This window comes from Telmatherina bonti, assembly GCF_933228915.1.
Source record: "Telmatherina bonti genome assembly, chromosome: 13".
In the NCBI taxonomy this organism is placed as follows: Eukaryota; Metazoa; Chordata; class Actinopteri; order Atheriniformes; family Telmatherinidae; genus Telmatherina; species Telmatherina bonti.
Window position 1 is genome coordinate 33535488 of NC_136611.1, and position 26283 is coordinate 33561770.

General features: G+C 39.7%; 1 protein-coding gene across 1 annotated transcript in view; it reads left to right on the top strand.

The window, feature by feature from the left end:
* The window catches only part of LOC306764709 (endophilin-B2-like), a 41633-nt gene extending 17965 nt beyond the window's left edge, over window positions 1-23668 (top strand). Inside the window, exons 6-11 of the mRNA XM_079251924.1 lie at window positions 3983-4045; window positions 7772-7795; window positions 8072-8161; window positions 14609-14709; window positions 16605-16806; window positions 22089-23668. Of these exons, the coding sequence (XP_079108050.1) occupies window positions 3983-4045; window positions 7772-7795; window positions 8072-8161; window positions 14609-14709; window positions 16605-16806; window positions 22089-22196 (588 nt within the window). The 3' untranslated portion in view covers window positions 22197-23668. The remainder of the gene's footprint in view (window positions 1-3982; window positions 4046-7771; window positions 7796-8071; window positions 8162-14608; window positions 14710-16604; window positions 16807-22088) is intronic.
* The last annotated feature ends 2615 nt before the right edge of the window (window positions 23669-26283 follow it).

Genomic DNA, 26283 nt, shown 5'->3' on the forward strand with positions numbered 1-26283 from the left:
TAGGACACACCAACCAAATTTTTTTTAGTGGAAAATACTCACATATGGATATCATGTCTTTTTTTTTTTTTTATTTGTTTGGAAAAGATGATGAATTGGTTGTTAGTAAATAACAAAAAATAATCATGTTTTATGCATTAAACACAAGATTATATTCTACCTAAGGGACCCGGTAGGACACTGTATCCCTAAATAGCTTCTGTTATCCTCCTCATGGGTCCTTGATCTTAAGTATTTTTACAGGTCTGCCATGTTCCACATTGTAGAACTCATGATGGAGTTTACAATCGGCACCTGGTCTAGTGATGCCTCTCCAAACCATGATACCTCCACCTCCATGCTTCAAAGTTAGTCTTAGGTGGTTAACTCTGTGTTAAAAAAAACAAAACCAAAAAACAGTGGTTTAAGTGACAGTTTCGCTTTCTGCATGCAGCAGTGATCTGTCCCTATGCTACCGTATTGCTGCCGTACACATTGTGTTGTCATCGCGATGAGTATTTTCCATTTCCAGTGTAAGGAAAAGGAAAGTACTTTTCTCTTCCTCTTATTAAAGTGCCCTCCACCGCTAGGAGTGTGATCTCATTGAGTCATACATGGTAGTCAATGGGTAGGGTGTGTTGGTGGTGGTGGTGGGGGTGTTTAATCTAGTAAACCGCATCAGTTCTGTTTTACTATTATATAACTCAGAAAATTTGACTTAACTCGGGATTTATTCACTTAATGCTCATTGGGAACAGTTACATGATGTTTTTTAATTCAGAATTAATAATTCGGAATTAAATAATTCAGAATTAACGAATTCTCCGACGAGTTTACATGAAAAAAAAAAAATTCCAAATTGAGGTTTACATGAAGCACGTCCTCATTTAATTCCTTCTTAGAACGGCGGGTTGGGAAGGGTTCTGATTGGACAGAGAGATCATGTGATGTATGGCGTATCCCAGTAATAAACAGTGTTTTTTTAAAAAAAAAAACAAAAAAACAAACAAACTTTAATGAACAATACAGTACTTACACATTCAACGATGAATCTCCACTTCCTACAAAAACATAAATAGCTGGGGCAGAGCACAAAAAAAACCCAACAACATAAATACCAGTATGTTCACTGTCACGTTAGTAAAAACATTCATAGATTTGCATATACCAGAGCTATTAATTTGTAGTCAGTGCAAAGAAGAGTAATTGGTTTCCAGTTATCCAAGTATAGTAGATCTTTGGTAACTAACTAGGTTTTGGTATTAGTGTTATCAATCCTATTTTCATTGAGGGGGATAAACATCCTTTTTCTATACATTCCAAAAAGACGTAGTGTAACAGGTCTTTAATGTTACTCCAAAAGTGTTTATAAAATTCTGCTGAAATGTCGTCTATTCCTGGTGACTTTCTATTTTTCATCTGTTTTAGTTCTCTTTCCAGTTCTGATATCTTTAAGGCCTCTCCTAATCTTCTCTTGTCATCTTCATTTAGTATTTTTTATGTTGTCCTTGACTGTTTCAAACAATACGTCACATTCTTCTTTTTGAAAATTGGATTTGTATACATTGTTATAAAATCGCCATATTTCATCGTTTACTTGTTGCTCATCACTGATATATATTTTTTTTAGTTGATCTTTTTTAATGTAGCGGATGTTAATCTCTATCCACTTAGAGTTACAGACTAAACCGGAAAATCTGCTCTTCTTTACCAGAGATAACATGTTGCGGCTTGCTGTTCAACGTAGCTGGCGTCTGGGAAGCTGCGGGTGTCGAGGAAGCTGCCGGTGTCAGGGTGTCTAAGGAGTCCGTGAGGAGAACACTTGAATTGTCCTTGTTTGGGGAAAGGCAGCCTTAAACAATCACAACCTCTAATGACGATAAATAAATGTATATAAAAACCAAGTCAGAAACACTAGCTTTTCGCTAGTGTTGGCTTGCCAATTTTAGCTTTTGGCTTGGCTTGTGTGTTCACCTCAGCCTGCTTTCGCCTTATCTATAGATAGGGCTATATAGCTATAGCACATTAATGCGTATTTAGCTCTAACTGATATTAACTGATATTAGCCGATATTAACGGTCACACAAAATGCCGAAGAGTGTGACAACACTATCCATCACTAACTAGCTGTTATTTTCAGCTCCTCTACACCAAATATTAAAGAAAGTAAATAACAGAAATCCACTCACCATCCAGCAATGCACTCTCCAACACGGCAGTGCCCGAGTCAACACCATGTGTCCTCCCACTGGTTGCCAGTTGCTGACCATGAATTGCATACATTTGTTGGAACCACGTCCAGTCCATTGAATCAGAAAGCCTTTGATATATTTTTTCATTTCGCGTCGCTCCATCTTGTTCCCTCTGTATCCTTTCCTCAGCAACCAAACAAAGAAATGTCTCCACCTCAGTGTTCGACCACGGAGCAGACTTTTGTTGCGCCATTTCTTGCCACGTTGTGAAAACAACCTTCGAGCTGGAGTTGCTCTTCCAGTGATGTCACTCAATGACCCTGACCACTGATTGGCTGCGCCCCTGACCAATAGTGGCATGCAGTCTGGCGACGTCACACATAACCCGACTCGGCTCGCTAAGAAGCTCAGCTGAGGAGTTACAAAAAAAGTACTGGGATAGGGGTACAAGAGCCGAGTGGAAAACCCCACAAACCGAGCCGAGTAGAGTTGAGACTAGCTGATACTAATGGAAAAGGGCTTTATTATTCCACATGCTATGCTTTGGTTGTGTTTACCCGCGTTGAGAGTGAAGATTTTGTGCTGAACCCACAACGCACTTAGTTTTATAGTGGACTTCCTGTTTTTTGGACCTCTTGAAACGGACCAGGACCTGCGGACCAAGTCCACTTCTTTGATCTAAATCAGAATTTGTTTGTGCATTCAGATCACCCCCAAACATAGCGGACTTTCGGCGCAAACACACTCTGATTTGAATCAGAAGGGCTGATGTGAATGCGCCCTAAAAAGCAGTGGCCCTAACACGGACCCTTGAGGTACATCACAAGTAAGAAAGCGATGCAACGATAAATAGTCCCCTAACAGATGGAAAATGTCTTCGTAAATAGGAACATTTCAAAGCAGAAGTCAGCAGTAAGTAGGACACTGAGCTAAAAGGAAACACAATGATTTTAATTCATATTAGAGAAAAATAAATATGAAGCTGTCCGAAAAATGCTTCCACCAGAAACGCCTTGTTGTTTTTTAGATTTACGCTTTAACAAAAAGTTTGTAGTATTTATTTTATTTACTTAATTTTTTTCATTTAGAATATCCCAGAAGTGTTAAAATTGTCATTATTTTTTTTTCTAATTTATAGTAAATATTCATATGTTCAAGTGTGTTAACACACACACACACACACACACACACACACACACACACACACACACACACACACACACACACACACACACACACAGGCTGTCATTGTGTCTGTTAGTCATTCCAACCTCAGATAAATGGCAGTGCGTAACATTTTCTTTTGTTATCATTTACACAACACAGCTGACTGACTGTTCTTTGTTTTTGTGGTTGTTTTTCTTCCTTTTTGGCTCAGTTTTTGCTAAATAAATCTGTAACAACATGCGTCACATCAACATTTTGCGGGTTATTTTAAGCCTCGGTAAGCACCCGATCATTTTTCAACTTGACATGTCAAAGCTTTGATTAAAGACTTTCCTCCTCCAGTTTGATTGCATGTGCATGATGACATCTCCTTTCACTCATTGTGAACTGGTGTGAACAAATTGGCCTTTAACAGGGATTTGTCAACCCAGTGAAAAGCTTTTGAATCACCACGGATGTTGGAAGGCTTGTTTGCAAACAGCCGTGTTGCATTACCTCCGCTCCTGCAGACACACCTAATGTGAAAATATGTTGGTGATTATTATCTGCCATCCACCTCTCCACCCCTTTATAGTTAAATGAAATTGCACAACTTTTTTATTGACTGGAGAACTGATTTGTATGTTTGAATAACTTTGTTGTAGGTGGTTCCAGATTTTCAGGAAACCAGACCTCGCAACTATGTGCTGTCTGCCAGTGCTTCTGCGGTAAGGAGGATGTTTTACTTTAAAACACCTATAAAAATACAGAATTAACACCTTTTAGAAATAAACTTTTTATATTCCACCCACACATATAAGTTATTTTATATCATAAGAATTTCCTTCCAAATGCAAAGAGTTGAGGAGTATAAGAGGAAAAAAAGGATATTTGATCCATAAGAAAGCCTTCATGAAATTTGAGTGTAAAGAATATAATTTTTTTCTGTAAAGTTGCACGCTTTTATCATGAATAGGTTGGCATGTTTGGGAGGAAGGTGGTTACGAGCTGAGAGTTTGCATACCAGACAACTGTGTCATATTATGTTTCCAACTGAGTATTCATAACACTGATAAAACAGGGCAAAGATGGATGTTGCACATTAACTTTTTAACTGTTTGCTGCACTTTTAATCTCTTGAGGATACCCCCACCCACCCCCCACCTTTTGTCAGATTAATCCGATTACATTCAGAGCTTTCCTTAAAACCCTCTCCTGCATAAAATATGCTGTTTATTTTAACTAGTGCCAAATAAAGGACATAATTCCATTCAGGTTATAAAGAAATGATCTACTCTAACACTGAAGAGCCGCACCCATCCAAATTTGCTGAGTGTGATAGGAAGTGGGTGGTAAATGCCTTTAATCCAAAGGTCCCACGGAACAAGAATGCAGATTTGTCATTTCTGTCATTGAAGATTAACAAAACCATTGACGTATGAAAACACAGCATTCATGAGATGCTGCCAGGAAGTTTGTTTCAGATAAAAACAAACTTTAGGAAAACTTTGTACTGTATATCAACTTCCTCTGCTGTTTTTACGGGGAGCATCAGGTGTTAAAACAGTAAAGAATGGAAATTCAAGCCGCCGGGACTTCATATGAAGGCAACCACAGAAACAGTCTGACAGAACGACTTGCTGGACTCAGATAACGTTCTAACAGGGGCATGTCGTGCAGTCAAACAAAGTCCTCATGTTGTCTTTTGTAGTTAATTGTCAAATACTTTGGCTACTGTTGAAGCTTTTCCCTCCTCCTCCTCCTCTTCTGCTCTCCTGACAGTCACATTAAAGAAATGTGACCTCATCAGAGGCGAATTCTTGTCCACCTTTTGCCTATTGTCTCCCACCTTAATATGTGAGGCTTTCCAGAGACGTGCGTGGGAATGGGGGGGGGGGGGCATCACTGGCATTTCCAGTAATCAAACCGGAATATTTTAGCAGCCAGGGTGTGAAAAGCTTCTGCTTTCCCGAATCCCCCAGCCAGGTTGCCCTCCCCAGTGAGAAAGGAAAAACAAAGAAACAACTCCAGACTTCCAGTTTCTTTTACTAACTTTTCTTTTATAATTACCCTCCTGAATGATACTTCCCTCCAACACTGTATTTGTTCTCCAGCCGTGAGCGTCCCATTGTCCGTTCTTTTTGCAACCCTTTTCAGTGTGGTTATCTTTATTCAGCTCGTTTCCTGCTCCTCTTCCAATGCCTCATATTTTCTCCCCCAACTAGCCAGCCCAGCTTTGATGAGGTGACTCATAGCCGTCCTCACAGCGCTGAATTGCAGTAAAACCCCAAAAGTATTTTAGCAATCTGTATTTCATCCACACAAAACTGGAGATTAGCCTCCATGAAACCGATCATGTCTGAAACCAGGTGGATGAACCTGAACCGGCTTTGGCGCCTCATTAAAGGCCGTTAATGAGGTCATAGTATCATTGCTAAAGTACTTCAGTATTCATAAGCTGTTTGTACTCTGGAGTACTTTTGTGTTGTTTAAACAGATTACTGATGAGCGAAGCCTGTTGTATTCTCTACATGAACAGAAAACTGTTCATGTAGAGAGAACAGCAGCAAACGCTTGATGTGTCTTTCAGGGTGAAACATTCGGAAGGACATTACATGGTGTATGTCAGCAGTGGGAACATTAAGTGTTTTGGATGTGAGGCATAACAGCCAGCAGCTGGTTAGACTGGGCCAGGGGAGAGCAGCACTGGTCCCACTGCTATGCCGGACAACTCTCGGGGGGGTCGGTGTCTCGGTGGGAGAGTCTGGCTCTGATGTAGGAGAGGGGTGTAGCGGACAGACAGGTAGTCAGGCTGGGAGACAGCAACATCAGATCAGGGTTGATGTTGTTTCACGTGTCCTGAGTGGGACGTCCGAGGGGAAGGTACGGGGGAGGCCTCGTCACCGGGAGGAGAGTCAGGTGTAGTTGGGTAGGGGATATAGGGAAGCGATGCCTGACAACATGCATGGTGGAGGGCAGCAGGGTGTGGAGCAGGAGGATGACTCTGACTCTGTCACAGATTCTCAGCACGGTGACGATATATTTAAATTAGTGGTAATAATTAGTGATACTTAAATATACGTTTCTGTCTTGCAGCAAACTCTGACTGAACACGGTCGTTTCTTCACAGACATGTATAGAGTGTGTGGATAATCATTCACTTTACCCAGCAGCGTTTGCAGCATTCTCTGTACAGTCAGCTCCATGAGCTCCAGATCAGTCGCCAATACAGAACCAGAACTCCTGGATCGCTTGGTTTGGCTTCTTTAAAGTGGAACTATTCTGTGCATTTCAGGCTAATTTATTTTTATTTCTGAGCCCAGAAGGGCTGGGATTTATCGAGTTATTGTCACAAATGGCTTTATTTACTTCAGACCCTCTCCGTAGGCTGTCAGATCAGCCTGCGGGCAAAACGAGTGGATTGAGACTCTTCCGCATTAAGCCCCGCCTCCCGCCACTGCGCTACATCGGGAGCGGACACCGCACCTGCTTGTAACATCTCATAAACAGAAGGATTAGTCTGATATGAACTCAATAATAAAGCAAAATACAATGTCAACACATAGCATACAGCCCTACATGTTGGAACCTGAATCAGAGCCTGAAAACGAAGTGGAAAACAGCAACCCACAGCAACGAATGCAGCAGGATGTCTCTCTTTGGTAAACTCACCAGCCATCGTTGGCGCCTGATGCAGCCGGCCCAGCAGATGCTGCAAAATGATGGAACTTTCCACACAAAGACTTAAAGAAGCTGTGCAACATTTTAACATGTTTTGAAATGTATCAGGGTGTGTTGCAGCAGGGAAACTCTTAACATTTGCAGGACTGCGGCCCTCGAGGTCCAGAGTTGCCCATCCCTGTTCTTAGGACAGAGAAAATAACGGCAACACTTTCTGCTTGTTTTCAGAGAAACCCAAAATTAACTTTTTTTCTTTTCTTTTCTTCCTGTTTTAAATACCTTTTAACCTGTTTTAACTTTCTTAAAAAACACTCACACACACTGGAAATAGAAACATTGAATGCTCCCTTTAAAGCAGGGGTGTGGAACCCTGGTGCTCGATGGCTGGAATCCTGCAGGTTTTCCACGTATCCCTGGTCCAGCACACCTGATTCAAGTCAAATGGATCCAACAGCTTATCAAAATATGCAAAGTGATTCATTCATTAGAATCAGGACAAGGGCCAAGCTCCCCCACCCTGGCTTTAGCCTATAAGAAAGCTGCATCTCTGATTAACAGAAAACTTGGGCATTTCAGTGGGAATACAGACTGGCTTGATCCAAAACCAAGTTTTCAACATTCATTCCCGGCTTTTTTACAATCGTACATGAATGAATAAGATTAATAATGATAATGAATAATCACACATGAATCCATGTTAAATGAATGTAACATTTTCTACATTATGATTAGAAGCTGTTATTCCTGTTAAAATGCATTTTTCTCTTCTCCAGCTCTGGACCGAAGAGGTCGAGAAAGTGAGTACAGACATTTTGTGCTTTCTAACTTTATGTTTAACTCATTTTGGGAATATGGGTTCATTACTGAACTTCAGCTGTGTTCCCAGAGCACATAGGACTAAATCGTCTCAAGTGCTGACCTATAAAATAATTAACCGTACGACATTCCAGGTTATATAAGATTATCAGTTATCTTTATTACCAGTCTACTTTGCTATTGATTACTTCTTTGAACGTGCCAAGTTCACAAAGGGGTACGAATGAAATATATCTGTGCTCTTCTGATTGTTTCAGGCTGAACAGGAGCTCCGACTGGCCCAATCGGAGTTTGATCGCCAAGCAGAAGTTACACGGTTGCTTTTGGAGGGCATCAGCAGTACACACGTATGTCAGCTGCCCACACACACACACACACACACACACCTTCTGTCTCTCACAAAACCTTCTTATTGTAAAAAGAGGGAAAAATCTTCACCGTCAAACATGATTTAAGGACCTGTAAGCGTGTAAGATAAGTGAACAAATTTACCTTTTTCCGTAAAGTTTAGATTGATGAAAAGTTTTAAACAAGTCTGTGAATCATGTCCAATATTTTCAATCACACAACTGTGTGTGTTCTATAAATAATTCTGCTACAAAAACTTATTTAAACACAGATGCAACCACGTGCTATAAACACAATTTTCTTTAAGTTCAAGCTACAGCATGTTCATATGCTGATGGTTTGGTGTTAAATGCTTCAGATGGAAACACACTGATCCAATAAATACTTAGTGTAAACAGCATTAAATGCTTTTTTTATTTTTTATTTCTGCATATCATTGTTCCACTTCCTACAGCATTATCTCACTAATTGCTTCTGGTGGTGATTATATTTGTCTGTCTAAAGAGTTTATAAAGAAGATGTAGACAATAAACCCACCAAATGTGACCACGGTGCAAAGTTAATAGACTGAAAGAACTTGTAATTTGGTTCAAAGTTTTTCTTTTATCAGTGTTTGTTCAGCAGTGATAACAGACACATGATGTGGGATTGTCACAAGCAAATTAGCTTCACGTTACATTAGATCAGTGGTTCCCAAACTGGGGGGCGGGCCCAGAGTTATCACAGGGGGGGGCGCGGCAAGGCTAGATAAAACTTGGGAGTTTTTACACTGGATGAATTTGTAAAAGTACTCATAGGAAATGATGATAAATCAACAAGAGAGAATTCAAGTAGTAAAAAAAGAGAACAAGCTAAGATGGAACATATCTGTCCCAGCTTGACCAGTAATAATAATAAAATAACCAATGGTGGGTAATAATGACAATGCAGTCTTTTGCATGTACCAAAATATTATCATCTAATATAATGAAGTATGAAGCCAAACAAGTTACAGCACCCCTTGTGTACATTTCATCCTGAACACAAAGAAAAGCCTACAGGTTACTTTAGAAATAAACTACCATAAATGGAAAAGTTGTTTTACTAAAGCAGCATTGTCTCATAGTAAACTTCACTCACCTAAAGTAGTTTGCAGAGATTCATGGTTTAAAATGTTTTATACTTACGCAGAAGAATGGATAATAGCACTGACATGGTTTTAGTTATAGATACCTACAAAACAGCCACTAAAACTAAAGAGGCATTTCTTAGTATGTTTCTGTGGTCCATGTGACAGGTGGGGGGGTCGACATTATTGTCGTTGATGAAAAGGGGGCCCTGCAGAAAAAGTTTGGGAACCACTGCATTAGATTACCACGTCAGCTGTAAAACATAAAAAAATCATCGCCTTAAATAAAAGTTTTATTTACATATGCCACTCTTTCCAGTCTGTGCCCCCCCAACCCAACCCTTACAATGTTAAAAGTTTTCTAGGCGCATTTTTGTTTCAATTAGATAAAGATGCAAACAAGGCTGTTTTTGGTTTTGTTGATCCCAAGCCTCATGCAGCCTTTTGTTAGCTTTAACATTAGCTTTTTGTTAGCTTTAATGTTAGCGTTTGTTAGCTTTAACGCACATATGTCAAAGTCAAGGCCCGCGGGCCAAATCCGGCCCGCGAATGAATTATCTATGGCCCCTGGGATGATATTTGATTAGTATTAGAACCGGCCCGCAGGCTGTAGCCACCCGCTGGTGTTTTTCACGCACCAATACTACATTTCCCACAATGCAACGGTAACCCGCGAACTCACTGCAGCGCAGCAAGCAGACCTCTGCTTCATCATTCATTAGCAGTCAGAGCAGATGTCAACTTTCAGCTACCTCCTCCCCAAAAAATGGCTAAACGGAAGGTGGATGCTGAGAACAAGGGGGTTTCAAGCTAGGTGGGAGGCAGAGTACATGTTCACTGAGGTAAATGGCAAACCTGTGTGTCTTCTGTGTGGAGAAAGTCTGGCTGTAATGAAAGAATACAATCTAAGAAGGCACCATGAAACGTAAGAAACACACAAAGTATTTTGTCTGTGTGCCATATATTTTTGCATTTTATTTTATTGTATTTTATTTATTTATTTATATTTATTTTTCAGTTAATGGATTCAGGGAAAATTGCAGATAAGAGCCATGAGAAATAATACAACTCATTTGATTTATTCTATATTTTCTCATTTTACTATTTGAAGCAGTAATTGGTAGGATAATAGAGCAGGATAATATTGCATTTTCAGTTTATATTGCATGCAGTTTCATTTATGCATTTATCTTGATATAAGGAATGTATTTTGTTTCTGAAGGAAAATTGCTTTTTTTTGCCTGTTGAAAATGTTTTCTCTTTAACTTACTGACAGAGCCTTAAGAAAATATTACTTTATTCATTTAATGTTCAGGACATGTGATTTTTCTTTGAAGGCAGTTTGTTCTTGTCTGTGTGCCTGCTGAAAAATGTTTTCCCGATTATTCATTTAATCATTAAATAATACACTGTGTTAGGTCTTGGTTCAATAGGCTACGTGCAATCATTTCAATATGTTTTAATAAACATTGAACCAATCCGGCCCTCGGCTTATGGCCAATTTGTTTTTTTGGCCCTCCGTGTATTTGACTTTGACATCCCTGCTTTAACGTTAGCTTTAATGTTAGCTTTTTGTTAGCTTTAACGTTAGCTTTTGTCCACTTCGCAATGATCCTGACACCAAAGATCTGATCAGTAGCTGATTTCTAGAGTTATAACATAATTCAAGTGGTTGTGTAGACAGTTAAATCTGACCTCTTTTTCAGATTACAGACACACTACGGTTACATGATGTTTTTTAATTCGGAATGAATAATTTGGAATCAAATAATTGAGAATTAACGTGTTCTCCTACAAGTTTACATGAAAATAATAATTCAGAATGAAGGTTCACATGAAACACGTCCTCACTTAATTCCTCTTTAGAGCGGTGGGTTGGGAAGGGTTCTGATTGGACAGAGGGTGCACGTGACGTATGACGTATACCGGAAATAAACAAAGTTGGCTCCCTGCTTCTCGTCTTTTCAGTCGTAACTTGTAAAACCTACATAACAAGTACCAGTTTTGCAGCTATTTTTATTATAAATGTGAAGTAGCAGCTCAACACCAGCATACTACTTCACATTTAGCAGCAACTGAGAAGGAGAAGAAAGATAGACCACCGAACACTGAAGGCAAAACAACGCGTGTCATCGGGACAGGACAAAGTAACGAGCATGCTCAGAACGACCGGAATTAACTTAGAGCGGATTGAAGGTTTACATGACAGAAGAATTCAATAGTTCGGAATTAAAATGTGAATAAACCAGCCACTTATATCGGAATTACGCTTAATTCTGAATCGACTTTTGCATTAGGAATCAAGTGTTTTTATATGGTCATTTTTTGTCAGTTTAAAGCAGAATTAATGTTTATTCGGAATTAAAGAGGAATTAAAACTCCAATGTAAATGTAGCAGTTCTGAGATGATGAGAAATTGGGTCAATACATGCTTTCTCAACAATGTCTTCATCAGAGGTGTGCAGGCAGGGTAGGCAGAAAGAATCAAATCAAACTTTTCTTTGTTGAGCACTTTTCATGCCATGGGCAACACAGAGTGCTTTACAAGATAAAACTAAGTCATAAAGATTAACACAAACAGTTGATAAGACATTTAAAAACAATAAAACAGACACAAGTTCTCTCCACACACTCACACACACACACAAGGACAGACAACAAACCCCTCCCCCCCCGTAACGTCATTTCCTGAATACTGTCTCTTTGACTGAACACAGGTGTAATTAATATAACACTTAAATCATAATATTAAATGATAAACGTCTGACTTGATGCTGATGTGACGAAACTATATGTAGGGATCCATTCACACCAGGAGTCAGTCCCCGCATGCTCATAGGGGCCGCCGCCACAGCAACCGCCCAACTTCCAGGCAGCCGAGGGCCCACCATGCAGCCGTAAAGCTGCAGTGCAGGACCCACACCACGCAAACAGGAGCAGTCGCCATGGCTACAGCCCCCAAACCAAACAGGCAGGGCCCCCAGCGTGCAGGATCCACATGAGGAAAACATTAGAGTTAAAAACAGAATTTAGATAACCTTTAAAAACCGTAAGAAGAAATAAGAGCAACAATAATAAAAAAATACATATAAAAGAACTTCACAATGATGTACTAAAAAGAATTAAAGTTAAAGAGTTAAATAACATCAAATGAAAATAAGTTTAATAAAATTAAAGTAAAAGAATCTTAAAATCCTGAAACGTACAGGAAGTCAATGCAGTGATTTTTAAAACTGGTGTAACGTGTTCCCGCCCTCTGGTCCTCATCAGAACTCGTGCCGGTGAGTTCTGAAGTAGGGCGGGGCGATATATCGAGTATACTCGAGATATCGTGGCTAGTCCCCTGTGCGATATAGAAAATGCCTATGTTCGTCATATTTGAGGATCCTGTTGTCACGCAGGTGTTTTTAGCTGTGGGCGGGGTTTCCTCCCTCCTCCTCGACTCTGCACCGCTTTGCACAGAGAGTTAAAGCAAGCACACCTCATTACGTACATAACGTGAGCTACGTGCTACGTCATGAGAGGCAGCTTGTAGCCACTGTTGCCAATTTGGTGACTTACTCGCTAAATCTGCCGACTTTTTTTGTGAAAAGTGACTAGCGACAAATCTAGCGACTTTTACAGGAGTTATTGGAGACTTTCCTGGTGTTTTGGCGACTGACTTTAAAGCGCATATTGTAAAGTTATTGTCACGAACGAGAGTTTCTCCCCATCCTAAAGCACTCGGTCGCTCCGGCTGCAGCTGCAGCCAGTCAGAGGAGCAGAGAGGACACCTGCACGACTCCACCTGCAGTCACAATGAACAGCCAAATCCACCACTGATCCCGCTCTGGATTACAGAGTGGGACGTAAATTACAAAGTTTTTCACGTCACGCAAAAATAATTAATTCTACTTGATTACATTCACAGCCTCTGTCACTTACTCACCTCATCCACTGTGTGTGTGACACAAGCATATTTATCTAGCTCGTCATGTCTCTAGAAAGTACAGAAAGGAGTGGGAATCAATTCCTGAATTAAAAACTGGCTGAAGCCGTTTATTGGAGACGATACGAGGACATTCTGCCTGGATTATAAGACTGATTTCTACGCTAAACTCTGCGATTAAAAAAATACACGACAACTCAAAAACGTATCCATAAAGCAAAGCCTTATAATAGTTCATCATTTGAAAAGTCCCCCCCTATTTTCATACGTTGCATTTATTACATCATGCAAAGGCACTTTATTTTGTTTTAAAATGACATGTTTCTGCCGCTGCTTTAACTGTTCAATAAATACGGTTTTGATCAGTTTGCTTCGTTACAATTTCATCCTTTTGGCATAAATGTTTAAAATCAGCATATCTTAATGCAGTATGAACAATTATGTTTTAATATAGACACAAAATCATCTTACGGATGTGATTGTACGCACCAAAGCATTCATTCAAGGCTGAGGTAAATATCGAGATATATATCGTATATCGTGACATGGCATAAAAATATCGGGATATTACTAAAAGGTCATATTGCCCAGCCCTAATCTGAAGTAATTGTAGACTGGAAACAGACTTTTTGGGAAGACCAGAGAGCAGGGTGTTACAGTAATCTACTGGAAATAAAAGCACCAGCACCTCTGTGCTGGCAGGAGAGATACATGGAAAACACATGTACATGGACTGGTAAATGTAGACAAGGGTTTTTGAATAATGTATTTCAGAAGTGTGTCAGATTACTCAATAATCTGATTTTGATGGCCATGTAAATGGGCTCAGCGTTGTCTCCAGCTAGCTGGGGAGAGATAACTTCTGACACAGTTACTCTTAAGATGACTTTTTCCAATAATTTCACACACTTATTGTTATTTTCTTCTTGTAACTAACCCTGACTGGTGGTGATCTCCCCAACTCACTCAGGAAAACACAAACAAAAAATAATTTATCAGCGCATTACTCTAAAATTTGAGTTTCAAATGGAATTATAATGGACACAAGTTCTCGGTATCTGATGTTTCACAGCAGAAGAAGTACCACAAAGGAGCTTCAGTGTCTTAATTGTAAAAAATATATATTGTTCTGATTACTTTGAATCAAAAATCATGAGAAATATGTATTGCTATTAAGCAATGCAGAGCCCCAGCTTATTTGGTGGGGCCCCTGCTGTTTAACAAGCACATCAGTTTGACAGAAATGGTTTTTACTCTCTGATCTCCTGTCAGAGCTGTGATCCTGGACTCTGCAGAGCAAGCTTAATGATTAAAAAGCAGTTCAAGAGTTCATGTTTTGGTGAGCAGATGTTCTGACTTGAGCTGAAACTATATAACAGTAACTTTGTTTTATTTAATGTGTTTTTTTAGGTCAATCACTTGAGGTGTCTACATGAGTTTGTGGAGGCCCAAGCAGCATATTACAAGCAGTGTCATTTCCATATGCAAGAACTCCAGAAGGAGCTGGGAAGGTGAGAGTCAGTGTTGCTTCACTGGAGCAGTGTTTGTTTTTAATGGGATAACACATCTAATTACCAGCAGTGTATCCAAGCTGCAGAAGACAGAGGGAGTTGCATGTTTATGGTCTCTCATGTCCAAGGTCAAGCTCTGCTTAATGTTGCTTGACAAGTTGTTACAGTGGGGATACCACACATAGCAAACAGCAACCAACACATGAGGAAATAAACATCATCTGCTTGGGAATTATGACAAGAACAGATGTTTTTCAGATGTGCTTTTTTTTTTTTTTTTTTTTTTTTTTTTATCTTTGAATAAGATGTTTATCTTCTTAAGCAGGTGTCTGCAGAGACTTTTACTTGATTTATTACAATTCCTAAGATCTGGAATCTTCTGCCTTTAAATGATGCTGGAATACTTTTCCTTTTGCAGATCTCATCCAGGCTTCATTTCTGCGTTACCAGTTTAGCTGGTTGTCCAAATACTAACATTAAATCTTTCATTGTCCCACAGTGTCCTGCGACTGAGAAACTGGTCCTCACAACCTTTTTTTTCATCTGACAGGTGCATGCCGTCATATGCTAGCAACTGGATATTGATACAGGGGTTGTTCTGAACGTGCACCGTGAATAATTTGGTAACGAAAGTAAAAGAAGGCACAATAAAAAGAAAAAATAAAGGGAAAGTGACAGAGAAAGAGATGAGATGAGTCAGCCATGGACTGACTTTTACTGGCCGGACAGAGCTCAGAGAAGAGACAGGATGAAGAACAAAGTTAAATGAATAAAATCCTATTAATTTTCCTTTACACAGCCCTAAACAGTGCTGCCCCATCCTACATTAATTTCATAGTTCCCCATCTAACAACTGAAATTTTGGGGTTGACATTCAAATCATGTGTGTTGGAGCAGGGAAGCATCTAAAACTGTATGACAGTGACTCTTGGTGACCAGAGTTTGAGAGGCCTGGTCTGAGACCAAAATAGGAGACAAAACTTAAGGTTTCATGGCTGTTTTTTGTGTGAACCAGCTGCCAGGTTCTGAACGAACAACCACAAATATTCTTATAATTATTAAAGTTTATTTTAGGTGCAATATTCTATATTTGTTTACCTTATTTTGATACCAATTATTTCCCAAGAAATGAGTCTGCACATCATTAAATATTTATTTTTGTAAACAATTGAAGGATTTTTGGACGGCCGACTTTAAAGTTGCTGTTATCGTGTCAACTGTCTTCATGCTCTCAGTTGTGATGAGGATGTGTGAGTATGACGTATTGTTTGCATTGTTCTTGTGTGGTGATGAGACATTTTTTTCTCTCCTTGTTTTACTCTCACCCATATTTACTCACTGTCTGCAGCTTACTGGGGGAGATTAAATAACCTTCAAGATTGCTTTTTAATCTCTGATTACATGAAAAGTCGTGATAATGGCAGCAGAAATCTGCAGACATCTTGCATGACCTGCCGCTGTGTTTGCTGACTTTAGATCTGTTGCAAAGCCCCACACCTCTGCACATCAGAAATGTTCATTTCGACTTCATCTCTGATCTAACCAGAGCTGTTTGATGTATCTTTCTTTCTTTCTTCCATTTGTACACCAACGTTGCTGCAGTGTTGTTAGAATTTAGACTGAAAAGAACCAAAGCGTGAAAATCTCATGAAAATCAACATCACAAATATTTATTTGAGAATGAAACCTGCTGGATGTGTGTAAGACTTGTTGGACTTGTTGGTTTGGCTGCTTTGGTTTTGCACATCTATTAGATCTAACCCTAATTGGGACTGGAAATGTGCATTGGTGCAACTCTGGGTTTTGGGTTGGTTTTGCTGACAGTGTGCTACTTTTTGGATGGATGGTATTTTAGACAGTATTTTCTATGTAATATGTACCATTTCCCTCCTCAGACTTCCCAATGCTTTTGCACTGAACTCCACTCCCTCCATGGTGGCTTCTGGCTCTGCATCAGATGGCATCAGCAGCCCAGTGGAGACGGATACACTGAAGATCGAAGAGGTTCAGGCGCCAGCTACAGGAACCCGCAAAGCCAAAGTTCTTTATGATTATGACGCTGCTGACTCCAGCGAGCTTTCGCTACTAGCCGATGAGGTGAGCTTTCATCCTCCAATCGCAGCAATCGGATTTTTAATCTGAAGTCTTTAGCCTAAACAGTAACATGACTCATGGGACATTTCTTAAAGTAAGTCAGGCATCCCCGCCGCATGGTGGGAAGACCAGTTGCTTCATTTTCTCTTTGCATAATCTTTGTTCTGATGGAGCAGCAGCAGTTATCTACTTGGACGGCAGTGTTTGTGTTGAAACCACTTTCAGTTTATCAGCATTGTTTACATCTACATACACTTACAGATGGAAAGATTCTTTCACAGAAGGGTTCAGATAAGCAGGGTTCTTATAAGCAGTCTTGTGCTTTAGTTCAAGTATTTTCTGAAGCAACCATTTAGATTTTCTTAAATATTTTACTTTATTTTTCACATTCATCACACTGTAATCTGAACAACAGTCCCTGACTTGGCTCCGTTGGGATCCAGTATTCAAGGTGAGAAGGTTAAAAACGATACTATTAGTGTTGTGAATATTTAAGTGTAAATTAGCTTTTTATCACAGCCCTTTGCACAGGTTTACGTGCAGCTGCAGCATATGAGGGCTTATGAATCACGCTGTTCTCATAGATCCTTTTCTGCCTGGAATTATTTGTCATTCCAGCAGTACTGAGGGTTCTTTTCAGTTCTGCTCGGTTTCAAGCTGAGCTATAACATCCTACTCCATTTATGGGCATGCATTTTATTTTCTATTTGACATAATATTTGTTTTCCAACTTGGTGCATGTCATGGGTTTCTACAAACGCTGAAGTCTCAGGGACATTGGGAAAACTTCGAGGTTCCTAGGGGCTTGCACAAGTCATCAAACAATGCCCTCTACATAACTACATCACTTTGAGATAAGAGTATCTCCAAACATCTCAAAGACAAAACAAAATAATCTAAAAAGTGGAACAATTTGCAGCTTCTCTGAAGGAAGCAAACAATACCTCATCTTTGAAAGCTTCTTTTTATCACGATGCAGAATGGTCACGAGGGCTAAATTAAGCAATACATTGAAAAATTTAAGAAGAAATGGTGGATTATCTTGTTTAAAAATAAAAACAAAGTATTTTTTTGTAAAATAATCCCTTTAATTCAGAAAAAAGATGTTTGTTTTTTTTCTGTAAAATTAACCACATTGTAGGGGTGCGGAAGCGTAGAGCTATCATCCTCATTGAAAAAAGGTTTGGGCATTATTACGTTATAACATGACGGTTTATTGTAAAAACGTGAAACGTATCACGTTATAACGTGATAGTTTATTGTAAAAACGTATAACCACTTGAACGCTGGAGGGATTACATCTCTCAGCCCGGGAGCGCCTTGGGACCCCCCTCAGAGTTGGCGAATGTGGCTGGGGAGGGGGGCTTCCCTGGTTACTGCTGCGATCAGAACCGGTAGAGGAGGGATGGATAGATAACACTTGGATGCACCGATGATGTTTGCATTCACAGCGATTCTCGTGCCGCTCAAGTTTCAATTAGAAATGATGCCACGTCATGGGGATTGGACTCATTTTTCCTTCTGTACAGACCCATGCCTTTTAAAACTGTCCTTAAACTACGCATATTTATTACAATGGATCGAAAGTGTTCCAAAGCACCATAATTTCGCAATGTCTCAACCCAAGTATGAAGAAAAACGCTATCAAGTCCCGTAAATGAGCCATTTGTGATCTCCTATCCACCCCGCACACAATTTCCTCATCTAAAGTCGAAAATTACCAAGTTCACGTTTTCAGATACATATGTTTCACGTTTTTACAATAAAACTATCACGTTATAATGTGATACGTTTCACGTTTTTACAATAAACTTATCACGTTATAACGTGATATGTTTCAAGTTTTTACAATAAAACTATCACGTTATAATGTGATACGTTTCACGTTTTTACAATAAACTTATCACGTTATAACATGATATGTTTCACTTTTTTACAATAAAACTATCACGTTATAACGTAATAAGGCCCAAACTTTTTTTTTTTTTTTTACGAGGATGACAGCTCTGCGCTTCCGTAGTAGGGGTGCTTTTTATTATTAAACATAAAAAAATAAAATACATATATAAATTATTATATCTATCTATATAGATATATATATATAGATATATATATAGATATAGATATATATATATATAGATATATCTATATATATATAGATATATATATAGATATATAGATATAGATATGTAGATATAATCAGAAACCAGATTTTTTTTGTAAAATTATCAAAATTTTTGGTTTAGAAGTTTATTTTAATTGAAAGAAATGTGTGAAATTTGGACGGTTTGGAAAAAAATTGACTAAATATTTTAAGAAATTTGCAGCATCTCATATTTAGTAACATGAGCTCTCAGGATAAATAACAATGTTTATGTAAACTTCTGCCTTCACTTGGTGAGACAAACTTGGCCATGAAGTTCTAGGAAGAGTTCATCTGTAAGTCAGTCATCAGATAAAACTGGGAAGCAGAAACTAGAAGCTAAACACAGATGTGGTTTTTGTGTGTTTACACTTTTATTGTCAATCATTAATGGAAGAAGCAATGTGTCGGAGGATTAAGTGTCATATAAAGTCATGTTTACACATTGGACCTTTTAATCACTCTTCATATCCGTTTCTTATCTGTTATAAATGTAGGTTTCTTAGAATAATCTTAGATGCATTTTTTTTTCCATTAAATGATAATATAGCCGTGAATTCTCATGGGACAACTCAGAAGCACTGTCCACCCCTCATCTCACCTGCTGATCGAAATGATGATGATTTTAACAGGAATATCAGCTCCACCTTGGACTCCGTTGCTCCTCTCAGGGTCAAACATTAACCCAAAACAAAAACCACCATGGGGTCTGCAGATGAGCTAAAAGAGGATAGAGAAAAACCACATTAACCATTCACAGTGAATTTTTAAAAGACCAATTAGCTTTATAGACTAAAGCAGTAAAATTTGTCCAAGATGATCACAGAAAACCACGAACACCCAAAGACCCTTTTCAAAGTCATCAGCCTCCCCTAAATCCCCTTTAACAACCCTTACTAGATGGATTTTAACGCCGTAGAACCAGCATCCGTATCGGGGAAACACTGGTTTCTTCCTGGTTGTGGCTGGAATGGTTAATAAAATCATTTCCCAGACCAAACCTACAACTTGTTATTTAGACTCAGTCCCCACACATCTTTAAATCTGCTTGCACCTTCCTGGAAGCTCATATTCTACACAATGTAAACTGCTCTCTTCATACTGGTGTCTTCCCAGCGGCGTATAAAACCACTGTGGTTCGGCCCAGTTTGATCAGAGCGAAAACCTAGACGCCTCTGATCCCAACTGGTATCCAGTTTATCATTTCTGAGTAAAGTTTTAGAAAAGATTGTTTTTCACCAACTTAATGATTTTATGAAAGACACCAGTATCTTTGAGGATTACCAGTCTGGGTTCAGAGAAAAACACAGTATGGAGACAGCACTGGTTTAAGTGGTAAATGGCATCAGAACCAGCCTGGATAGGAAACATCTACCAGTTCTTGTCCTTCTAGACCTGAGTGCTGCCTTCCACACGGTGGATCATGGCATTCCCTTAGACAGATTCTGGAACTGGGCTGGCCTCCCTGGTACCGTTTTAAACTGGTTTAGCTCTTATCTGACAGAGAATTTTATATAAGCATTGCTGAGTCAGCCTCCAGGAAATACAAGATGATGTACGGTGTTCCCCAAGGCGCGATTTTAGGCCCAACTCTTTTTAATCCCTACATGCTGCCCCTTGTGGACGTCGTCAGGAGACATGGCATTAACTTCCATTGTCACGCTGATGATACACACCTTTACATGGCTGTGTGTCCTGATGACACTCGCTGTGTGGACGACCTTGTTAAGAGCATTTAGATATCAGAACATGGATGGCACAAAACCCACTGCAGCTTTTACAAAACTCAGCTGCTTTGCTGGAGCTCACATTACACCAGTTTTAACATCTCTGCATTGGCCTCCGAGTTGATTTTAAAATACTCTTATTAGTTTTTAAAGGTCTTGGCCATATGTATTTATCAGAGTTGCTTTTAGCTTATTAACCTCCCAGGGCTCTCAGGTTATCGGAGACTGGTCTCTTCTTTATCACGAAGGCGAGGACTGGGACATCCTTCAGTGTTTTAGTGTGGAACATCCCTCCAGAGGGCTCCACAAATCGGCTTCTCTCGCAGAGATTATGCCAAATTCGGATCGAAGAAAAGGGCTGTAGAATTACGTATTTGCCAAATGCAGCTTGCTCGAACCGTTTTCCTGCTGCCTTTTACTCTAAACTCTAATTATCCCAGATCTGTTTGCATCCAGTGTGTTTGTGGACACTCGCTTAAAATTCCTCTGCTTTTTATTCAGTAATTACTTTATGAGCAAACATGACAAGTCGGGCCAGTCAAGCCGATACAGCTGAAAGGAAATAATGGCTTCCTGGTCACAGGTTTGTCTTCCTGTGACTCACATCACCACAGACGGCAAAGATGACTTTTCTTTCATGTCAAACGTTTAGCGTGTTTGTGGTGCGTGATCTGTAATTGAAACTGTCTGCAGTATAAATGAAGGTAACTTCAGTTTTTTTTTTTTTCTTTCTTTTAAGGAAGTTCAAGCAGAAATTAAACTTCAGATCTTTGTAAAGACCCCGTTAGCGAGGGTCTGCTTCGTTCTGCTGCACTTATTCTCACTAAATACAGCTTAGTCAGTGCAAGAAGACAATTTCATTTGTCTTTTAATAAAGACGAGATGCAAACTGAAAACATCTGATCTCTGCTGCTTGCTTGCATCAGAAACCTCTCTCGGATCAGCTGAAGGCTTTTCAGGACATATTTGGGACAGAATAGGAAGGAATGGCAGTAAAGCAATGCAGGAGTTTCTTTTCCACATCACTCCAAGAAATGATGCTCATTATTTTAGCCATATTTTTTTTTTTAGATAAACTGATTCAAAGAACACATCCTGGTCCTACATAACGAAGTTTAATGTGTTTCTAGTCGAGTGCCTTTAATGTTTTGTCCATTCGCTAGCTGTTCAGATAATTATGGTGCATCTGTGAGAGCTATGGAGGCGATGTCAGCCAAGTAGGAGTCCAACTCTCCTGCAGAACCGGTTTTGTCTTCTGTTTCCATAAAACTTTCTATGTAACCAGTTCTGCAGAAGAGGAATGTAAATAGTTTCACACCAGCTCGACATGTACAGGTAGAGGCGATACCGCTGCTTTCTGCAGTGTGCATACTTTAACGCTTTATGCTGACTCAAAAGTATTCATGTCATTCCAGCTGATCACCGTTTACACAATGCCGGGAATGGACTCCGATTGGCTGATTGGAGAGCGAGGAAACCAGAAAGGAAAAGTGCCTGTCACATACCTGGAGCTTCTCAGTTAGAGGACGCACAAGTGCATGTGCATGAGTGTGAGCGGCACCACTGAAGCCACGAGGATATTTATTTTTATTTAAGTGAATTTCACACTCTTATACTAACATGTAACCTTCAATACCACTCCTCCACAATAAACATTAGCAAACGTTGATGCTGAAATGTGCTTATAAAACAGTAACAACTGTGAAAATGGAAACATTGTTACAGTGAGGAGGAAAATCCACTGTTTTTATTATTATTACTATTATTATTGTTGTTGTTTTTGCATCATTTTGCCATTTTATTGTCCTCCATCCCAAACAGGGAATTTCTTTCCAAGCTTGCATTTATTTTATTTATGATATTGTTCATGAACTCTTGACGCGATGGAGGCTGAATATTAAATTTGATTACGTGTGTTCCTGCGTCACCATTTGGGACGCGGAGTTTCACGCTTCCTTTGTAAAGTGATGGTGACCTGTTTATAGAAGAAGTGAAACATGAGTGTGTGATCACGTTATGTTGTGTTGACGTATTTGTGTTGTCATTAGCAGAAGTAAACACACTTTTGCTACTTGAAATTCTGGAAAAACAAGGAACTGCTTTTTGGTGTTTGTGCAGTTTTAGTTATTTCCTCTTTCCATGAAACGAGGTGATCCAACGTGATATGAAGAGCATTGCAGCCCCCCACCACCACACACACACACACACACACACACACACACACACACACACACACACACACACACACACACACACACACACACACACACACACATCGACACATCTAACGGCAAATGCAACTCCTCACGATGCTCTTCATCCTGTAGCGAAGAAGATTTGCCTCAACGTCTGTTTGAAGTGAATGTAAAACTCCTGTTTTCTTAATCATCTTTATAATTTAACATGAAGTGACACTGATTTCTGTTTCTCTTGCGGTTTTTTTTTTGCCTTCGTTTCCCACACTTTTCCTCGGCACCACCGATGCAGAAACATGAACCCATCGCCACCGCCTTAAGGTGATGGGAAGGAACCGTCAGAATGTGCTTTTCACAACACTGACTTAATGACCACAGCAGCCAGCATGCAGTTCTGTAAAATACACAAGCCTTTTCTTCTTTTAATGTCTGCTCTTTAGTGTGTTTTATGTGTTTATTTACAGTGATGCCTGGATGTTTGTTTACACATGAAGTGTCTTTGCTCTTAGTGCTGCATGTGCTACAAGCTAGTGGCCTGTGTGTGTGCGTGTGTGTGTGTGTGTGTGTGTGTGTGAGTGAGAGAGAGAAAAAGTGAGTTTATGTGTGAGATCTCAACCAAACCAGCGAGCTTTCTCACATCCAGTGTGTGTGTATGAACTCTTGTCTGTTTCCACTGCGTAGTGTGATGGGTTTTTGTGAAATGAATATTTTAAGGCTGTTTTACGTCCTTGCCTGCCTCACTGGTGTTCCCCTTTTGCTTTGTTTTGGTACCGTTGTACTGTTTTATATCTGCTTGTTTTGCCTGCTTCTCCCTCCTGAAAGACCAAAACGTGGGATTTAATAAAGTCTGTTATTTATTTGAATACGTCTCCTCTTTATTTTTTCCACTCAAACTATTTCTAACATTGCCTTCTGTGTTGATAGTTTTCAGCTGAGTCCCCCCAAACCAAATAGTCTACATTTACTAATACCAGGGCTTTTTTTTAACCGCGTCCCACCACATAATCGTGGTTAAGAACTGCTGAACTGCTGATTTTTGTTTTGTTTTTTTTTTAGATGTAACATGAAAATGACAAGTCTGTCATTTGCTTTCTGTTGCTTTTAATCATCCAAGTCTGTGCTTATCTGAACGTTTGTTTTTAAGTAGAACAATGGACACTTCAGTATCTTACTGAATGGCTCTTTGTGCATGTTTTTTGTCTCATGTTGCATTTGCACTAGCAGCAGTAGTAAGACAGGTTTGTTTGCACTTTCAACTTCTCACCCAAGTTCTGCTATTTTTTTTTTTTTTTTTTTTTTTTTTTTTTTTTTTTTTATTGTCCTCAGCTTAGTAGGGTTCAGCAAGTGCGTTGCATTTCTGTCAATGTTGCCGGTTTTCTTGCTTATCAATGTCTTCGTACAAATAAAGCACCGTTTTTAATTTAATCTGTCCATGCAGGATTATGTGATATTTTACTGTAGAGCAGCCAGTTATTTTTCTCAACAGCTTACTCCAGTTTGGGGTCGTGGGAAGCTGGAGTCTATTCCAGTAGTCACTGGGCGAGAGGCAGGTATACCTGGACAGATCACCAGTTCATCACATACTGTCGAGCAATAATTCTCAGGAGGAGGACCCTTACTATTTAATAAAAATTAAGCCTATATTTATGAAATTTAAGATTTTTTTTTATTACGACTGTAAAAATGAACATAGTAATAAATAAAGTTAAAAATGGTATTAAAAATCAGAACTGAAGCGGATTTGAGCATGTATGAAATGAAAAATACTTTATCAATCCCAAAGGGAAATTCAGTATTGTAGTATATAATTATTTTGAGGAGGTCTTGTTCCGGAGGCTGCTGGCTGCTGGCAGGAATGATCTTCTGTATATTTCAGTCTTGCATCGGACCTGAAGAAGCCTCTCACTGAACACACTTTGTTGTTTCATCACTGTGTTGTGGAGAGGGTGTGAAGAATCCTCCATCATCTTCATCAGCTTGTGCAGCATTCTTCTTTTGGACAATCAGCTCCAGCGGCTCCAGAGTTACTCCAAGCACAGAAGCAGCTTTCTGGATCAGTTTGTTGATTCTCTTCAAGTCTCTGGTTCTGATGCTACTACCCCAGCAGATGCTGCAAAGCTGACTGCACTCTCCACAACAGACTTATAGAAGATATGCAACATCTTGGTGCAGACGTTAAACCATCTCAGCTTCCTTAAGAAGTACAGTCTGCTCTGACCTTTCTTGTAGATGTAGTCAGTGTTGCATTTCCAGTCCAGTTTGTTTTCCAGCTGAACTCCAAGATACTTGTATTCCTCCACCACCTCCACCTCCTCTCCCAGGATGGAAACATTGCTTTGTTTATTCTTGTTCCTCCTGAAGTCAACAATCATCTCTTTTGTTTTGCTGCTATTTAATATGAGATGATTGTCACCGCACCATTTAACAAACTGACTGACCAGTTCTCTGTACTCTGCTTCTTGTCCATCCCTGATACACCCCACAACTGCAGAGTCATCAGAGTATTTCTGCAGATGACAGGACTCAGAGTTGTACTGGAAGTCTGAGGTGTACAGTGGGAAGAGGAATTTAATTCTAGAATTCATTCAATTCTAGAATTAATTCAATTCAATTCAGCTTTATTTGTATAGCGCCACTTCACAACAATGTTGTCACAGGGCGCTTTACATACATGAATCAACATACACATCAATTTGAGCCAATTCATACATTTCCTATAATAGAAACCAACTGATTGCATCGAGTCATGACTTGGATCCAATCCCCCATCCTGAGCTGCACGAGGCGACAGTGGGAAGGAAAAAACTCCCCTTTAACAGGAAGAAAACCTCCGGCAGAACCCGGCTCAGGGAGCCACCCCAACCTGCCTCGACTGGTTGGGGTGGAGACGACAGGAAAGACAGATCAACATGTACAACTGCACTTATTCAGGAAGACCTGCAGAAAAAAGGAGAAATAAGTTAGAGACGGCGATGTTGGCATATATTTATACATTAATACATTAGAGAAATAGAGCGAGGTACTTCTCAGTCCATCAGGTGACATCCCCATTGCTACATAAGTAATGGTTGGCTAGACTACCCATAACTATAAGAGCAATGAGCATAACCTGGACAGTTGGGTCTCGTACATGCAGACTCCAACTCAGGAGATGCTCATATCCTAACTATAGGAATCAAGGAAAAGGAAGGTTTTCAGCTCGATCTTAAAGGTGTGGAGGGAGTCTGCCTCCTGAACCCATGGTGGGAGCTGCTCCATATGAGAGGAGCCTGATAGCTAAAGGCCCTTCCTCCCATAGTACTCTTTGAGACTCTGGGAACCACCAGTCAACCTGCAGTCTGAGAGCAAAGTGCTCTATTTGGAATATATGGAACTATACGATCTTTTATGTACAATGGAGCTTGGTCATGGAGAG